The sequence below is a fragment of the Castor canadensis genome, chromosome 9 (genome assembly GCF_047511655.1).
Source record: "Castor canadensis chromosome 9, mCasCan1.hap1v2, whole genome shotgun sequence".
In the NCBI taxonomy this organism is placed as follows: Eukaryota; Metazoa; Chordata; class Mammalia; order Rodentia; family Castoridae; genus Castor; species Castor canadensis.
The window spans coordinates 122,668,869-122,685,925 of NC_133394.1; the positions used below are offsets into that span (position 1 = coordinate 122,668,869).

Consider the following 17,057-nt stretch of genomic DNA (forward strand, 5'->3'; position numbering starts at 1 on the left):
ATGAATGTGATACAAAATTAATAAGGTGCTTCAAAAACAGATTCCTAAGTAACCTACTGCCAGAAATTATTTTTGAAGGGAAGAAATTAATTTTACTTAAGACAGAACAATGAAAAGAAAATCTTAGTGCAGAGCTTAAAAAAACAGTAGGCTCTTCTTGATATACAGCCCCATCCACTTTTTTTTTATCATTGTGCTGAGGGTACACTGTGACATTTACAAAGGTTCTTAATATATCAAATATATCATAGTTGAATTCACCCCCCCCATCATTCTCCTTTCTCTCCCCTCCCCCACCCATTCACTTTTGAGTGTTAGCAAAGAGACACGTTGGTTGCTGTGAATCCTCGATTGCTTCTATAAATAGTGAAACTGCACTAATCCAAAATAGTGCATAGTTTTTAAAGTATATTTTATTTGTTTTCATAATTCAGATGGATAAACAGAAAAGAAGCTTCAAACAAAACAGTGAGGTCCTACTACAAAAAACTCATTGAGAAAAACCAGGGAAACTATTTCTCACACTCCTTCAGCTTCTCCAAGTGGCACTATCCATCCTGGCTCTCCAGCAGATTAAAGAAGAATAATCCTCATAAATCTTTCCTCAAAGTGTGGCTGCACTGAGTCAGATCCTATTAACGTGAAGGATGGGGACCATGTTAATAAAGAAAATATTTTTAAATTCACCCATACTTCCAGCAGAGGGACTTTCAATCTTTCCACCCCACTGCCTGTCACCTTCCTGAGTAACATGTATACACAAAGCTGATGCTCCAGAAGTTTTGCTTGGTTCTGTGATCTTTGCTCTGAGGACTGTCATCGCCATGCTCAGCTACAAATCAAACTTTCTAATAGCTTGAACTCTGAAATTATCTCCTTTCCTATCTCTTTCCGCTTTCCCTCTGCCTCAAACTCTCAATCGGCTCTAGCTACACCTTCACAACTCACCAGCCTATCAGCCTCCTTGGATTCCAAGTGACTCCTCACCAGCCAACCATTTCAACCATATATGCAGAGCCCCCTGAAATCTGCCTCCCGCACTGACTCGCCGCCATACCTGGTTGTTAATCACCAATTCTCATTAAACCAACTGAGGTCTTTGTTTCTCCTCTCTGACTCCCAGAATTGCTGGAGAAACACTGCTTGATGTAACAAGCAAGTGTCAGAGGGGCTGGCAGAGTGGGGTGCCTGCCTCGCAAGCATGAGGCCCTGAGTTCAAACCCCAGTGCTGGAGAGAGAGAGAGAGAACGGGTACTGTTGGTTAGACTAACAATGCCTATTATGTGGGCAGAACACCCACCCCACTGGACAGTTAGGAAGTTTGTAGTGCTGCATGCTGTCTACCACATAGAACACAGTGATTTGTTCACACATTCTGATATCCCATCCTTCAGAAAGTAGAGGCAGTTCACCTAACCTTGAACATGGGCCAAATTTAGTGACTTCTGAAAAACATTAATTCGGCAGAAAAATAGCATGAGACTTCTACCCAGTAGGTTGTAAGAGGCAGCTTCTGGTTTTGCTCTCCTGGATGGTCCCCCTGAGGAAGACGAGCAGCCATGCGGAGAGGACAACATGGAGAGAGATTAGGATTCTCACCAATTCCCAGCTCCACCGTACAAGCCAGGTGAGCAAGCCGCCACATGGGAAGTGAATTCCCCAGCCCCAACTCGAGCCTCCCCATGACTGATGGCCATGACGCCTTGGTTACAACTCAGGAAAGCTTCCAGTCAGAAACTCCCAGTAAGGCCACCCCCCAGAATCCTGGTAAACTCCAAGGAAAATGTTTGTTGCTTTTTGAGCTCATTTTTTTTTTAAACAGCAATAAATGACCCAGAGTTTGGTACCCAAAGTAGGGTTCTGCCATACCAAAACCCTAAAACTATGGGAGCTTTGGAACTTGGCAGTGGACAGAGCTATGAAGTATTAAAGTATTAAGGAAAACTAAAGGCTTTGGGGAAACTGCCAGTGAGGGGAGGCCGCAAGGTTTCTTAGCCTCCCACATAAAACGTGTCCTGGGTTTCCTCTACTTGATCAACTCCAGTCTTACCATCTAGACCAATGCTCAGACAACTCACCATAGAGCTAAGTGCACAGGCTTTGGGGCCTGACTGCCTTAATTTGAACTCTGGTTCCATTGTTTCCTAGCTGTGTAAATCTTGGGCAAGGTGCTTAATTCAGTTTCCCCCACGGAATTATTATGGGGACTAAACAAGTTATTGCACACAAACTTAAAAGGTTGGATTTCTTTCTGCGCCCCAGGCCAGGCTTGATGACAATTGAGACCTGCAAGCCAGGATTGGGGCTGGAGCCCAACGGTACCTTGAGTAGCTGGAGGAAGGGCAAGCTGTCGGGCTATTCCTCTGAGGTTAATGTTCTTAAGGTGCGGCCCATTGGTGCCACCTGGGAATTTTACTTAACATAAAGGGCGGGGTGAGTGGTAAGGGAGTGGGTGGTAAGGGAGGGGGTGGGGGCAGGGGGAGAAATGACCCAAGCATTGTATGCACATATGAAAAAAAAATTATAAATAAATAAATAAAGGGCCTGACCTTCTGGGATTGATTCAGGAACTCACTCGGAGGGAGGGTAGAAATCTATATTTGAAACTAAGCATGTTTTAGATGATTCTTATGTACACTATAGCTTGAGAGAAAGGGAGTTTCTTAGCCTAAAAGATTCATTTATTTGAATCCCACTTTTTATGTTAAAAATCAAGGTTAATTTTCCCGTTCTTCTCCACAGTGTATCCATTTTTGTATAAATATTCAAGGCATATTAAATAGCAGCATGTATTCTCTCTCCCTCTCTCTCAATTTTGCTTTGCTGGACTAAAAGGTCATGGCTAATGCCCAGCCAACTTATTTTATTTTTAGCGCATAGTTTGACAAATACCATCAGTGTAGTAAACACAGACATCTAACACTCACTCTGCAGCTTCACTTGTTTTTATGAGACTTTCTGTACTGCAGAAGCTGGAAGGTTTTATCTTGCAAATAAAACTCCAAATATAAAATAGCTTCCAGCAATTAAGACACATCCTTATGAGATCTGGACCCCAGAAGGTGAAGATCACCTACCTACTGTTATGGCTCATTTTGCTGAGAAGTCACATGGTGATGGGTGGAGTACGTCGTCACCAGGTCTGAGTAGCTGAGAAACAGTTGTGGTGATGGTTCCACAGTGGCCTCCTGCTATTCTCCCATCTAAACGATGGCAGCTACTAGGCAGGCTAATTCTGCAGTGTTCTAGAATCCACTTCTCCGCAACTCCATCAACTTTTTAAAACATTTCTATACTTTTAAATACACTTAAAAGTAGACACCTTCAATGTTTACCAACTTATGTCCAATCTTGATTCCTAAGTATCCCACCCACTTCGTCCACACACACGCTATGCCAGCAACCTCACGCATTTGAAGCACTCTACCACTGAGCTACGTTCCCAGCACAGCCTCCATCTCATTTTCAGCATCTTTAAAAAAAACAAAACAGTAAACTCTTGTAAAAATAAAACCACATCATCCCTAAAAAAACAATAGTTCTTTAATATAATTATCCAGTCGATGTTCACATTGTCATAGTTTATTTTTGTTTTGCTGAACCAGCATTCAAACCAGGTCCAAGAACTGCAATTGGTTGATATGCTTGAGTCTTGATGTGTAAGTTCTCCCTTCATCTGTGTGGTGTGATTTTTCTCTACAGTTGGTTCTGAAGACATCGTGTGGCTTGTTTCCCAAAGTCTGTATTTTGGTGGTTGTGTCCTGATGATGGTGTGTGACATATTCTGTGCTCCTGTCTTCTGTAATTCCTATAAACTGGTTGTTGATCTACAGGCTTGATCAGATTGAATCCTCCAAGAGGAAGTTGAACTGTCATTGAGAAGACCTACATTTACTTCTGCTAAGAAGCCACTAGTGGTATAAGTAGGCTGGGACCTCAGTTCACACCGTGAAGATTTTTGTTACTATTCCGGAGGATGTGACTTTGAGCTATTAATCCGAAAACACCAGAAATGGTTAAAAATGATTCTGCTCAGTGCCAAGTCAATGTTCCTTGTGGTCTTCTGGGAGTGGGAGGAGGGGGAAGTTATCTGATCCATCCTAACCCCCATGGAGGTGAAGGCGTTTCAGTTGCTAGCTCTATGGGGAGGCTCTTAGCCTCCAAGTCTGTTGGCCTTTCTCTTCTGTCCCCAGACTCAAAGTGAGTCTGGATCAGAGGACCCTTTTGCAAAAGAGCCTCTAAGTGTTTTCACTTACACTGTTGCACCAACTACAATGTTTTGGGTGTTTTTAGTATTTTCATAGAATTTTGGGTCTTCCTCCCCCAGGGGGTCAGTGAGCATGTAACTAGGAACACACATGGAATACGTGTCCTATTTTACACAGGGTAGGATACTCTAGCAATAGCAGAAGCATGTTTGACTTCCACACTTCCTTCCAGGAGCATTGACTGAGCTAGGCCATGGTACACAATTTCTTTCCTAAGTAATGCTAGAATAAGACTGTACTCTCCCCAAATGAAGTTCCCCTCATGCTGTGAGCACCACTTATCCTAAGGTGTGTCAGATGCTATTAATGCTTTTCTGTTTTCCTTAGAGGGTATCCCAAACTTCTCCAAATTTCATAAGTGATCACAGCAACATTCTACAACCTCATTTCTAATAGAACTTCATCTGTGATATAAAAGTGTAGCAAAACACAAACTCATACTTAAAGACAAGGTTTAAAACTCAAAAAAAGGTAATTTATACATGTTTTCATAGCTTCTTGTTCAGAAGACTAGTTACCCAATGTCTTTCAAGCCGCAGGAAAGGGACCATATTCGGTACCGTTTTGTGATACCTCCTAAGTGATCACTTTCACCCTCTGCCTTCACACCACTTTCACGCCCTGAAGCTGCTCCTGCCTCTGACTGGACAGAACCATTGTTGGGCCACATCCTCTGTCATTTCTCTACCCCAAGATGGAGTTCATTAATGTTAGAATGCTCACATTTCTTTAGCTATTACAATTAAATAATCTCTAACAAATAAAAGAATTGACATTACCATGAGGAGTGCTCCAGAGCCTATGAAAGGCACAAAGTTGTACGTTTAGATTTGCACCAAAGCTGTGAACTGCAGTCGTTAAATCTTTTCCCCACAGAAAAAGTACTTACTTAGGTATTTCAAGCAGAAGATAAACATTCAGATTCACTACCTCAAAAACAATTGACTATCCCCCTCTTAGTACTTCCACAGGTCTTCCTTTTCTTTTTTTGCTGTACTGGGGCTTGAACTCAGGAACTTTTGTTTGCTACACAGGTGCAAACAAGATATTCCCCCCAGCCCCAGTCCTTTTTATTTGGTTGTTTCTGAGATAGGGTCTTCTATGCCCAAGCTCACCTGGACCACAATCTTCTGACTTAGGCTTCCTGCATAGCTGGGAAGACAGGTTTGTACCACTTCATCCAGCTTTTACAGTTTGAGATAAAGTCTCTCGACTCCTGATCTCCAACTCCATAGCAGATAGGATTACAGGCATGAGCCACCGCACCTGGCTCACAGCTCTTTCTTTACATGCAGCTTCTGACTCTTAAGAACATCTAGCCTGTTCTACTTGCTTTAAATCTCACATACCAAGTACTGAGCTTTTGCTATGTGATTAACATAATCACAATATGCAATATGCAAATACATTAATCAAGCAGTATCACTGCAAATAACTTAAAGGCCTACTCTAGTTGCCAGAGTCAAGTTCCAGATCAAAACAGATTATTGCTAGCACTTAATTCATCAACTGAAAGTCCATTTCCACAGTCATGTTGGTTGCTAAGATTGCATGAATATTTACAGTCAAAACACAACTGTATTTCCTTTTTATTATTTCTAGAATATGGACCAAGAACTAAGTTTTGTCAAACCCCAGTGCCACAAAAAAAGAACTAATTTTCACATTATGTGTGTATCATAAGAAATATGGCAGAAACTGCTATTCATTTCCCTAAGACCCACCTTTCCTTCAAAAGAACACCCAACATTTAACTGTACACAGGGCAGTCTGAAACAATTTCCCAACCTCCCTTGCGGCTGGATGTGACCATATGACCATACATGACTGAATGTTAGTGCTGGCTAGCAGGATGTAAACAGGAACGTCCTACGACAACTTTCAAAGATATCTTTGAAACCACTGGCACTTGCCCTTAGCTCCTTTCTTCCTTGTCCTTCCTCCATTAGAATGTAAATGTGATGGTTGGTGCTTTAGCCACCTACCCTGGCCCAGGAAAATGAGGACACACCCTGGGTATGGCAGAATAGTAAACTCAAAGGACCAAAGGTCTCCAAAAACTTCATGGAGAAGAGCATTCACATCAGTCCTTGACTCTCTCTCTCTCTGGGATTTAATATTAACAGAGAAATAAACCTTTATCTTTTGTCAGTGGTATCTGGCTTTTCCCAGAATACCTGCTTTCTTTGGATAAAGGAAGTAGGCAGTTTCATGGATGGCGGATTTTCAGACATACTCTGTGCAGTCCCCTCTGGGGGCTGGAAACCACTTCTCTGCAGGTAGTTAGTGTTCTTGCTTCATGACGGACAGAGCTGCTCAACATTAGGACTCAGAAACCCAGGCTGGAGTTGTGCCTCTGCCACTAACTCAAAGGCTGATTAACTTCTCTCATCCTGTGTCTTTATTTATTAAGCTGGGATAACACCACCTGTGTACCAGAATTCTCTTGAGATTTAGGTTTAGGCGTATAAATCACTGCATAATAGTCTCACACGTCTACTTCAGTAACAAGTGCTCAATAAATATTTGGTGGATAAATATTTTAAGCCCTTGATACTTTCTTAAGAAAGATGAATAAAGTTCAAAGTTGTTTAATGTCACTTCAAGAATTGTTTGTGTTCCTAACAGACACAATTCTTTATTGTGATGTCAAAAGATATAAGGGTGTGAGAAAAAGCCTTAGCTAACCCACTTATCTGGTTCAAAAGTGGACCCCTCTATGCTAAAGCAAAAGCAACTAGAAAATCCAGGTACAGTGGCACACATCTGTAATCCCAGCACTGGAGAGGCCGAGGCAGAAAGATCTTGAGTTCGAGGGCAGCCTTACATAGTGAGGCCCTATCTCATAAAGCCAAAAAATAAAATAAAGATAAACTAGAAGAAAAGTTATGGCACAGAAATGAAATTTTTATGACTCTTTCCCCCCTGAAATTACAAAGTTATATGCAAAAACATTCTTTAGCATTTAAGCCACTAAACCTATCACATCAAATGAAGGATTTTCTGACACTGGACTGTGGCTAAATATTTTATTAAATTAAGTGTGTGATTTGCAAATGGTTTCATAACAAAGTTTAAAAGCAAACTTATAAACATTTTCGATAAAAAAGTACAGAGTTAACAGCAAAGTTACATTTTTATAGTACAAATAAAAACATTTTGTTTCTGATATGCTGTGAAAATTTTATAATATATCCTCCAACTGATAGCTGCAATGTTGTATAAATGACAAGTCATTTATGAAGAACAGGTTCAGCATTTTGGACCACAAAGTCAATCACTCAACTTTAACAACTGTAAGGACATAATAAACTCTGTCATCACTTAATATGAAGTTACAAAGGGCTCTCCAAACGCAGGTGTGCACCAGCCTTGCTTCTCTATTCAATTCTGTGACGAGGCATTGAGCAATACTGTAAACGTGAATTACATTTGAAAAATAAGCACCATTAACATATATTCTACATAAATTTACTTCACATTTAAATGATTCTTGTTTTGGCCACACACACATTTAAATCTGTTTTCTTTACATGTAAATAAAAATAAGCAATATTTCAGCACTACACAGAAACATTATCAAAGTTCACCTCACTGCACAATGGTAAAGCATTTGTTAAAAACAGCACACGTTATTTTTGTTTTTATACATTGTCTTAATTGAGAGCAGTTAAAACATTGTCAGAGCAATTTCCTGAGTTTCCAATTTCCAGCTCAGAAATAACTCATCTTGTCATTACGTGTATCTTCTCTCTAAGCATACAAAGCACTTGAATTTAAAAAGAAAAAGACCAAAATAAAGGATGGGAAAACATCCAGAAGAACTGGGAGCTCGTCTTCTCAAAACAGGTTATAACATACAAAACACTATAGAGTCAATCTCTACTAGCTAATATGTTCTATATTTGAAGGCCATAGGATTGCAGATAGGATCCGAACACTAATACACAGAAGAAACTTCAGCTTGAAAACAACATAGACACAAAAGAACAGCTAGTGAACGTCAGAAAACATGCCTCCCCTTCTCACGCAGGGACAAGGAGATAGACGGACGGACAGACTGAAAACACAGGCCCAGCTGCATGGTTCTGTGTTTGCACACTACCTTTTTCCCTCTGCTAGATGCAGGTAAGGGACTGTAAGTGGATGTGACTGTTACTAAAATCTTCCAAACTACAGAAGTGCTGTACCTTTAAAATATTTTAAAACACTCATTAAGTTTACACAGAGTTCTTCGTGTATAGGCACAAACACATCAAGACATGAAAACTTTAATGACCTCCACACCAACTTTCTTTTTAACCTTTGACACGTGGGATTTAGAAATGGGAAAGAGTAGACTTTGATAATCCCCAAACTATCTTAACCTCTGGCATACTGGATTGAGAAGTGGACGAAGGGAGGGAGGGATTATGAAATTTTTCTTTCATAATTAATGATGTGTTACATAAACTACACTGGGCGGTAGAGTAGGAGCCGGTTTAAGATTAAAGAACATTATAAAAATATGTATGATGCTCCCCTTTGCTTGTATATTTATGAGTAATAATTAAGAAATACTAAAGCTAGGCATGGGGTCTACAATCCAGCACTTGGGAGGCTGAGGCACAAGGGTGGCAAGTTTGGGGTCAGCCTGGGCTAAAAAAGAAAATCCTACCTTTGAAAAAAAAAAGAAAAAGAAAAAGAAATTGCTACCTGATTTAACAAAATAAGGCATGAAACTAATGTTGATATAGTGTAAAATATAGCTTCTTTCATTTGGTTTCTGACCACAGAGCGCCATTCTTTACTACTTTGACTGTTCCATTATTAGTCATAATTAAAATATGTAAGTAAGTCTAGCTGACATACTCAAAAGTGATTTTTAAAAACAAGTGAGAAAAATGTAAAACACAGATGAGTAAGCAGCTACGTATGCTGCCATACTGAATTCCAGGCTTTAGTATTTTCACCCCTTAAATCGTATTAACTTATACTCAGGAATATTTTTATTTCATTAACTAACAATTACAATTTTGTAATTTGTTATTAAAAGAAATTGCTTTTTTCTTAAGGTAGTCAACACTTCTAAACGCTACCAAAAAGTGTGGTAAACAACTGGCATTCTTAAAACAAATTGTTACAAATGTAAGGATGTGAGTGACACTAGCAGTCGCTAACCAGTTCTAAATAATAAATACATTCTTAATTTTGTGGAAACAAAATTCATCTTTTAAAAGCATGCATTTGTGACATATAAAAATATGAGTTTTTGAGATTTATTTTCATTAAAATGTTTGCTCTTTGGGGAAAATCCTCTGTATTTCAGCATTCTTTCAGTAACAGATCAATCCTATCATTTCTGATCCAAATGATATCTTAAGCTAAACATAAAGGTAACACAATTGTTTGCTAAAATTATATACATTGAAGCTATTCTATCTACCCAAAGTCAAATTTATTTTACATTGCCTCATCCAATTATACTTCATCATATTTGACCTGTGTAGAGGGAATTGTAATTTACACGCTAACAGACAGATGTGTCAGTGCAAGTTTTCTTTCAGAAAGTTGGCTCTTTTTCAAAATAAAGGTAAAAATCCTTTTGATTACAAGGATTCCTTTTATATTATGCTAAAAATGTTTTCTGATTTAATATGATTTTGAGTTACTATAGCTTAGAAACCACGTGCCTCAAATATAAAATGTCACTCTTTTGTCCTGCCTTGAAATACCGCCTATGCAGACAGCTTTGCGAGCTCTATAAAGCAGCATCACATGGCAGATAGCCGTTCCTTCTTTCAAATCTTTTCTCTCTACAGAGGGAATGAAACTGCAGGATAATCTGAGATCCAGCTTTCCTCCCAGGAAATACACACACAGAAGGACAGAAGGACAGTCAGAGCTCGAGACTGCACACAGCAGAGGGAAGCACATGGCAGTTTTCCTTCTGCAGACAGGCACAGTGGGGCGACCGCCCGTGCTTGGCTTTAAAAGCAGAGTGCTCCACTGCTCAGTTAACCCCCCCTTACCTCCACGCCTTACCCCCACTGCTTCTGACGCGAGCCCGCGAGGCTGAGCCAAGTTTCAGAGCCTCTACCTCTCCACCCTTGAGATCGCACCTAATGTCAAACAATTACACAAAGGTAGCATTTTCTCTCTGAGAAAGAACTAGAGCTTTTCAGACTTTAAAACTGCACTTGATAATTTTCTTAAACATTTTATAATCAATAAAAATTCTCTTTAATGTTTTAACAAGTGACATATTTGGCATTTTCACTCAGTAAAAAATTATAAATTTTTGAATTTTGAAGACAATTTTTTCTGTCTTATAACTGGACATTATTCCTAATAAAACACATGTTTATAGCACAATCAAATGAATTACTGCAAATAAAACTAATTTCAACTTACAAACCTTCATACTTAAAGACATTTATTTTACTTTAGCATGACTTTCAAGCACCCTGGTTTAATTTCAGAGAACCTGCAGAAATGAGAAAAGGAGTTATTTTAAAGATAAAAATTTCCAAACTACCTAATTACTACCCTATAATCAACTGTGCACTCAATGTCACAGTTACTGTCAAAGGTCCCTCCTCCATTAATATGCAGGGCCAACACCTATGTTTCTGCTCTCTTGATTTGTTGTCAAATCTAACCGTAAGGCTAGAGTTCTTCCTAAATCCTTCGTCGACACAACTCAGACTTCTCAGCGCCTCCCAGGTGGGCATCTGACCTGCACTCGGCAGAAGCCATGTCTGCACCATGGTTTGTGGGCGTGAGGCAGCGCCAAGAAGCACCCGCTGTGGCAGGTAGTCAGTGTGGAACTTGAAGAACACTAGCCGCTAAAACAGTTCATTCACCTCAACACCGTAAGTTCTGTCCTGGCTGCTCCTTTCGTAAAATAACGTGAAACGACTTGTGCTCCCGCTGGGAGCCTGAGCCATTTTCTACAACGTAACATTTCACCACAAGCATACACGGAACATCTTATGCTAACTGAAAGGAATCGAGGCAGCAGGGACTTAAGGACTCCCAGCCTCAGGGAATCCACCCATCAGTGGATCGTCAACCTTCGAATATTCTTGACATTTGCTGTTACTGACTAATCATCACAATAGAAAAGGACATTTTATGTCCATCAACATAAATTCATACTAACCAGAGTACTCCTGCTAAAGTTTAAGTACATCTAAATTACAAATGTCTTTCAGCAGCAGTGCCTCAACTCCATCAAAAACACGATTATATTTTTCTCTCAAAACTAGCAAATTGTAAACTATGAGATATATGATGTAATTCTCTTGGGTAATATGTTGACAAAGGAATGCAAATAAATTTAATTTTCTTAGAATTTTAAAGTTATGCTAGAACGTTTTCTCAGGTGATTATTAATAAGAAACATTTTCCTTTTATTTCTCACTTACTAGACAATACAAAGCTATCTGTGAAAGTCTTGCTTTAAGCACTAACTTGTAGCTGAAAGCAGATGGTTGGTTAGTTAACTGTTCTAACAAATGTTTTTAAGCACACTCTCAGTGACTACCTAGCTATGTATGAGCAGTCACCATTACTGATGACACCAGGACTCTATACTCACCTAAAGCTATGGCTTGTGAGGTATTTCATGACGGCTGGCTTGATGCGAGCAACTCCTCCCTGGCTGTGGTTTCCTCTCCCCGTAATCACAGACAGGTAGGGTTTACCACCGTTCTGCTTAAACTCTGTCACAACAGGAATTGGAACAATTAAAATCATATCTTACATTCTCAACAGAAAGCACACCTTTACTCAACGGCACATGAGGTTGTTGTCATAAGGACTTACACACTTATTACCTAGTATTTATTACTACTTATCACATAGCAGGCCAGGTGCAGTAGCTCACACCTGCAATCCCAGCTACACGGAAGTGGAGATAGGAGGATCATGTTAGCAAGACCCTGTCTCAAAAACAAGTAGGGCATGGTGACACATGCCTGCAATCCCAGCTATGCAGGAGGATCACAGTGGGGACAAAAAGTGAGAACCATTCTCTGAAAAATAACAGAAAAAAAAAAAGGAATGGGGCATGGCTCAAGTGGTAGAGCACTTGATTAGCAAGTGTGAGGCTCTGAGTTCAAGGCCCAGTACTGCCAAAAAACGAAAACAAACAAACATAAAAACAATGCACATAACCTCACAGCAATTTACCCATCTAAAGATAAGTGAAACCAGATGTATAGTACAGGCCTATAATCCCAGCACTAGGGAGACTGAGGCATGATGATTGCAAGTTTGAGGCCCACATGAGCTGCACAGGGAGACAGTAAGACCCTGTCTCAAAATGAAGTGGGCTTCCTCCCCTGTGAGCAAGAAGTTCTCTCTGAAGTGATGACAGTGACAACATCAATATTAATCACATCTAACAACTACAGTGTATCTGTTAACTAAGAATCCTCACCACAACCCTGTTAATTAAATCCCTAAAGCTAGCCAGCTATAGTCTGAATCACAGCTCTACCACTCAGAGGCTATGTGACCATGGACAAATTACTTAGCTTTTCTGTGCCTGCTTCCTCATTAGAAAAACGGGATAATAACAGCAACTGCTTTATATAGGCTATCCCCAGGAACAGCTATTAGCAAATCTACTACTGGAGTCGTGATTGTTAACATAAGAAACTCTTCCTGACAGGTAATTCTTAAAATACGAAAAGAGCCTCCTGAAAGACCACAGATCACATCCTGCTTCAGATATGACCTTGGGAGAGCAAGTAACAAACCCTGAAGTTATAATAATATCTGTAATAGAATAGCAACAACAGAAACAGTTAATAAAAGCTAATTTAATGAATTTAATAAATACTTATTCCTCATTCACAAATAGCCTAAGTTTTGATTACTGCATAAACTAGACATGTAATGTAAACGTTCCATATTCTTCTCATTAAGTTGTCCTAATACTCCAGAAGAATCAAAAGCAAATAGTTATCCGGGTGCCAGTGGCTCACGCCTGTAATCCTAGCTACTCAGGAGGCAGAAATCAGGAGTATGGTGGTTCAAAGCCATGAGACCCTATCTCGAAAAAAACCAGCACAAAAAAGTGCTGGCAAAGAGGCTCAAACAGAAAGAATGCCTGCTTAGCCAGTGTGAGCCCTGAGTTCAATCCCCAGTGCCATTAAAATAAAGCAAATAGTTTTTCAAAACTCAAGGTAACAATTGGCCTGAAATTCGAAAAAGAGGTGTGACTTGGGCATGCCCAATTCTTTACTACCACTAAGAGATCTCTGTTTCCACTCCAAGCTATACTCATTACTTCAAGCAGTATGTTGTTCAAAATTCAGTTCCCTCTGGATCTACCTACACTAAGGTATCCACTTTGTAAAAAGGTTTGCATTATACCCTTATAATGCACTGTTGCTCAGGTATATTATATTACAAATAACAGCTACTTAAAGAAAAAAAAATTTAGCCAGGGTGGTGGTGCACACCTGTAATCCCAGCACTTGAAGGTTGAGGCAGGAGGATTACAAATTAGAGGCCAACCTGATCTACGTGATCAGACCTTGCCTCAACAAAACAAAACAAAACATACAACAGCAAATTCAAGCCCAGGGTATGCTACAAAATAAGACCTTATCTCAAAACGAACAACTCGTATCTCTTAACTAGCGCAACCCGTCCTCATGGCTCCTTCCCTCCGCTCCCCTCATCTTTCAGTAGTTTACCTGCTGTTGTGAAAATGGTCTCCAGTTGATTCTTTAAATAAAGCCGGAATTCAAAGGCTATCTGTTGCCTAAGTAAATGAGTGGGCTTATTCCCCAAATTACAGGCTGTTCCTACTGCTCACCACCCATGAAAGAACAATTTGGCTCATTTGGAGCACATTCCAGATTGCTGACTGTTTCAACTGCAAATGTCTCAGGGTATCTCTCACCCAACGCCTTCACAAAAACCAAAATACCACCGTCTTACAAAACTCACAATGATCCTTAATATCATCAGTTCTAAAAGTGTCTCCAACTATCTAAAAAAATATATCAGTGATTTTTTTGAATGAAGGTTAAAAGAAGCATTTGGCTGATGTATGTCTTAAGTAGCACTTAAAGGTTTTCCTTCCCTTGTGGTTTTCTTTATAATTTACTGGGAAAAAAAATAGGGTCATTTATCCTAGGCTTTCCCTGTGGTGTTGCTTACCGTGTTCCTCTGTCCCCTGTCAATTCCTATCTTTACATAATAATCAGTCTACAGCTGGATTTTCTGGTTTGATTTTGGGGCAAAAATACTTCACAGGTAGTGGTGCACATTTCAATCACAAGGAACACAGGGTCCATACATCTCTGTTTTTATCTATTCATCCTCAAGTTTGACAGTCCTTTTATATTATGACTAAAAATAGTGCAGTGCAGAGCCACAGTCCCTGACAACACTCCTACTCGACAATACCGCCATCTGGTGGTGACTGCCGACAACTTCAGGCTAGCACAGGTTACAGGATGGGCTTTGCATCTTGGGTCCAATAAGTGTTACCTTGGGCAAATTATTTAATTATTTTTTTCTTACAATTTGTTGTTGAGATAAAATTCACATCACAAAGAACTCACTATTTTCAAAATTTACAATTCAGTGGGTTTTTTAGTATATTTACAATGTCATACAATCAACACTACTAATTCCAGAACACTCCCTCATCTCAAAAAGAAATTTTGTGCCTGTTAGCAGTCACTTTCCACTCCCCTTTCCAGCCCAAACAACCACTAATCTACTCTCTATCACTCTGGATTTACCAATTCAGGACACTTCCTGTAACAGAGTCATACAGTATGTCCCCTTCTATACCTGGCTTCTTCCCCACTACATGCTTACAAGTTTGTCCACATTACAGTATGCCTCACAACTTCCTGTTCTTCGTGGACAAATAACATTCCATAGGATGGATGACACACAAGAATATTATTCAGCAATAAAAGAAAAGAAAATCCTGCTATCTGAAAACATGGATGAACCTGGAAGGCATTATAAAATAAGCCAGTCAGAGAAAGACAGACAATATACCACCTCACTTACAGCTGAAACCTAAAAGGCCAGAGCCACAGGAAGACAGTGCAGTGGTGGGTGCAGGGGCAGAGGTATCAGAGGGGGATAGAAATATGGGATGAGTGTGTTGGTCAAAAGGCAGAAACTTTCAACTCTAAGAATAACCCCTGGGATCTTGTGTAAGCATGGCGGCTTCAGAAACAGTACTGACTGTACACCTGAAATCTGCTCAAAGACTGGATGGTAAGTGCTCTCACCACACACACAGACAAATGGTAACTCATGAGGTACTGGATGTGCTAACTTGACTGTGATGATGGTTTCAAACATATGTACATATCAAATCACACTGAGCACATTAAATACGTATAATTTTAGTGGCCAAAAATGAGGAGGTTTTTGCATGCTGAATGAAAAGCACTACACACAATGATGACTCAATAATCATCACTGGATCAATTCTTGGACAAAAAGACAAACATTTAATACTCAATTAAATGACAACTTCATAAACACTGTGCTAAGCAGTAGTACTGTAAGAAGCTACTAAGATGAGTCGGCTAGAGCATGGGTCAAGAGCAAGTATAGTTAAACATACAGAAAAGGAGGAGCAGAACCCAAAATGAGATTGGAAAGACAGACAAGAAACTTACTATATAGGGATTTTGAGATTTATTCTAAATGTAACATGGCAAACTGTATTTTCTTTGTAGCAAAAATAGTAAAGTTTATTCAGAAAGAAATTTAGTAGAACAGGGTAAAAGTGGGGAGAAATGGGGGAAAAAAAAAGAGAAACATTTCCTGCCCACCGTGCAGGAAGTGGGAGTGGAGACTCTACAACCTGCATTTTCTTATCAGTGTTATATATTTATGTAACCACTGTTCCCTGTCATCTATCCCACTAGATGGTCAACTCCAGAGTAAAAACTGTATTTTAAATTGCTCTTAAATTTTCTTTTTTCTAATCTTTACAGTTGTTTTATAGATTTTTCTTTAAAATGGTCAAAATTCTGTTTTAAAAACTTCTGAGCTTTGGAGGAAATCAGAAGGGTCTTGGTTTGAACCAGCCCAGGCAAATAGTTCATGAGACCCATCTCCAAAATAACAAGAGCAAGTGACTTGAGGTATGGCTCAAGAGGTAAAGTGCCTTCTTGCAAGTGCAAAACCCTGAGTTCAAACCTAAGTCCCCACTCGGAAGTGGAGGTGGGTCACAAGTTTGAGGTCAACCGAGGCTACATAGTGAGTTCCAAGCCCTAGAACTGACTGAGACATAAGATCCTGTCTCAGAAAAAGACAAAAACAAAACAACCACACACACAAAAATGACAGAAAGGATATATACCAAACTGCAAGGTGTTGATTTCCATTAGAAAGGGAAGGAAGAAGGAGAAAAGAAGACTATAAAAGGAAAAATTAAAAATCGAGAAAACTAAGCTGGGCACCAGTGGCTCACACCTGTAATACCAGCTACTCAGGAGGCACAGATCAGGAGGATCATGGGTAGAAGTCAGCCTGGGCAAATAGTTCAGAGGCTCTATCTCAAAAATACCTCTCATAAAAAGGGCTGGTACAGTAGCTCCAGGTGAAGGCCCTGAGTTCAAGCCCCAGTACTGCAAAAAAAAAAAAAAAAAGAGCTGGAGACTAGGGGCTCGTGTCTGTAATCCTAGCTACTCAGGAAACCCTATCTCAAAAATATTCAACACATAAAAAAGGCTGGAGGAGTGGCCTTTTTTATGTGCACTACCTAGCAAGCAAGAGGCCCTGAGTTTAAACTCCAGTGCCACCAAA

General features: G+C 39.8%; 1 protein-coding gene across 10 annotated transcripts in view; it reads right to left on the reverse strand.

Moving 5' to 3' along the window:
- Nucleotides 1–3,313: 3,313 nt before the first annotated feature.
- N4bp2 (NEDD4 binding protein 2) overlaps nt 3,314–17,057 on the reverse strand; it is a 78,715-nt gene continuing 64,971 nt past the window's right edge. For 7 of the 10 annotated variants that reach the window (XM_074042410.1, XM_074042415.1, XM_074042417.1 and 4 more), the window contains 2 exons: nt 11,851–11,974; nt 3,315–10,734 (listed from right to left, as the gene is read on the reverse strand). In XM_074042410.1, coding sequence (XP_073898511.1) covers nt 10,689–10,734; nt 11,851–11,974 — 170 coding nt within the window. In that variant the 3' untranslated portion in view covers nt 3,315–10,688. Of the gene's footprint in view, nt 10,735–11,850; nt 11,975–17,057 lie in introns of all 10 variants that reach the window. The other 3 variants (XM_074042420.1, XM_074042419.1, XM_074042418.1) reach the window with 1 other exon arrangement.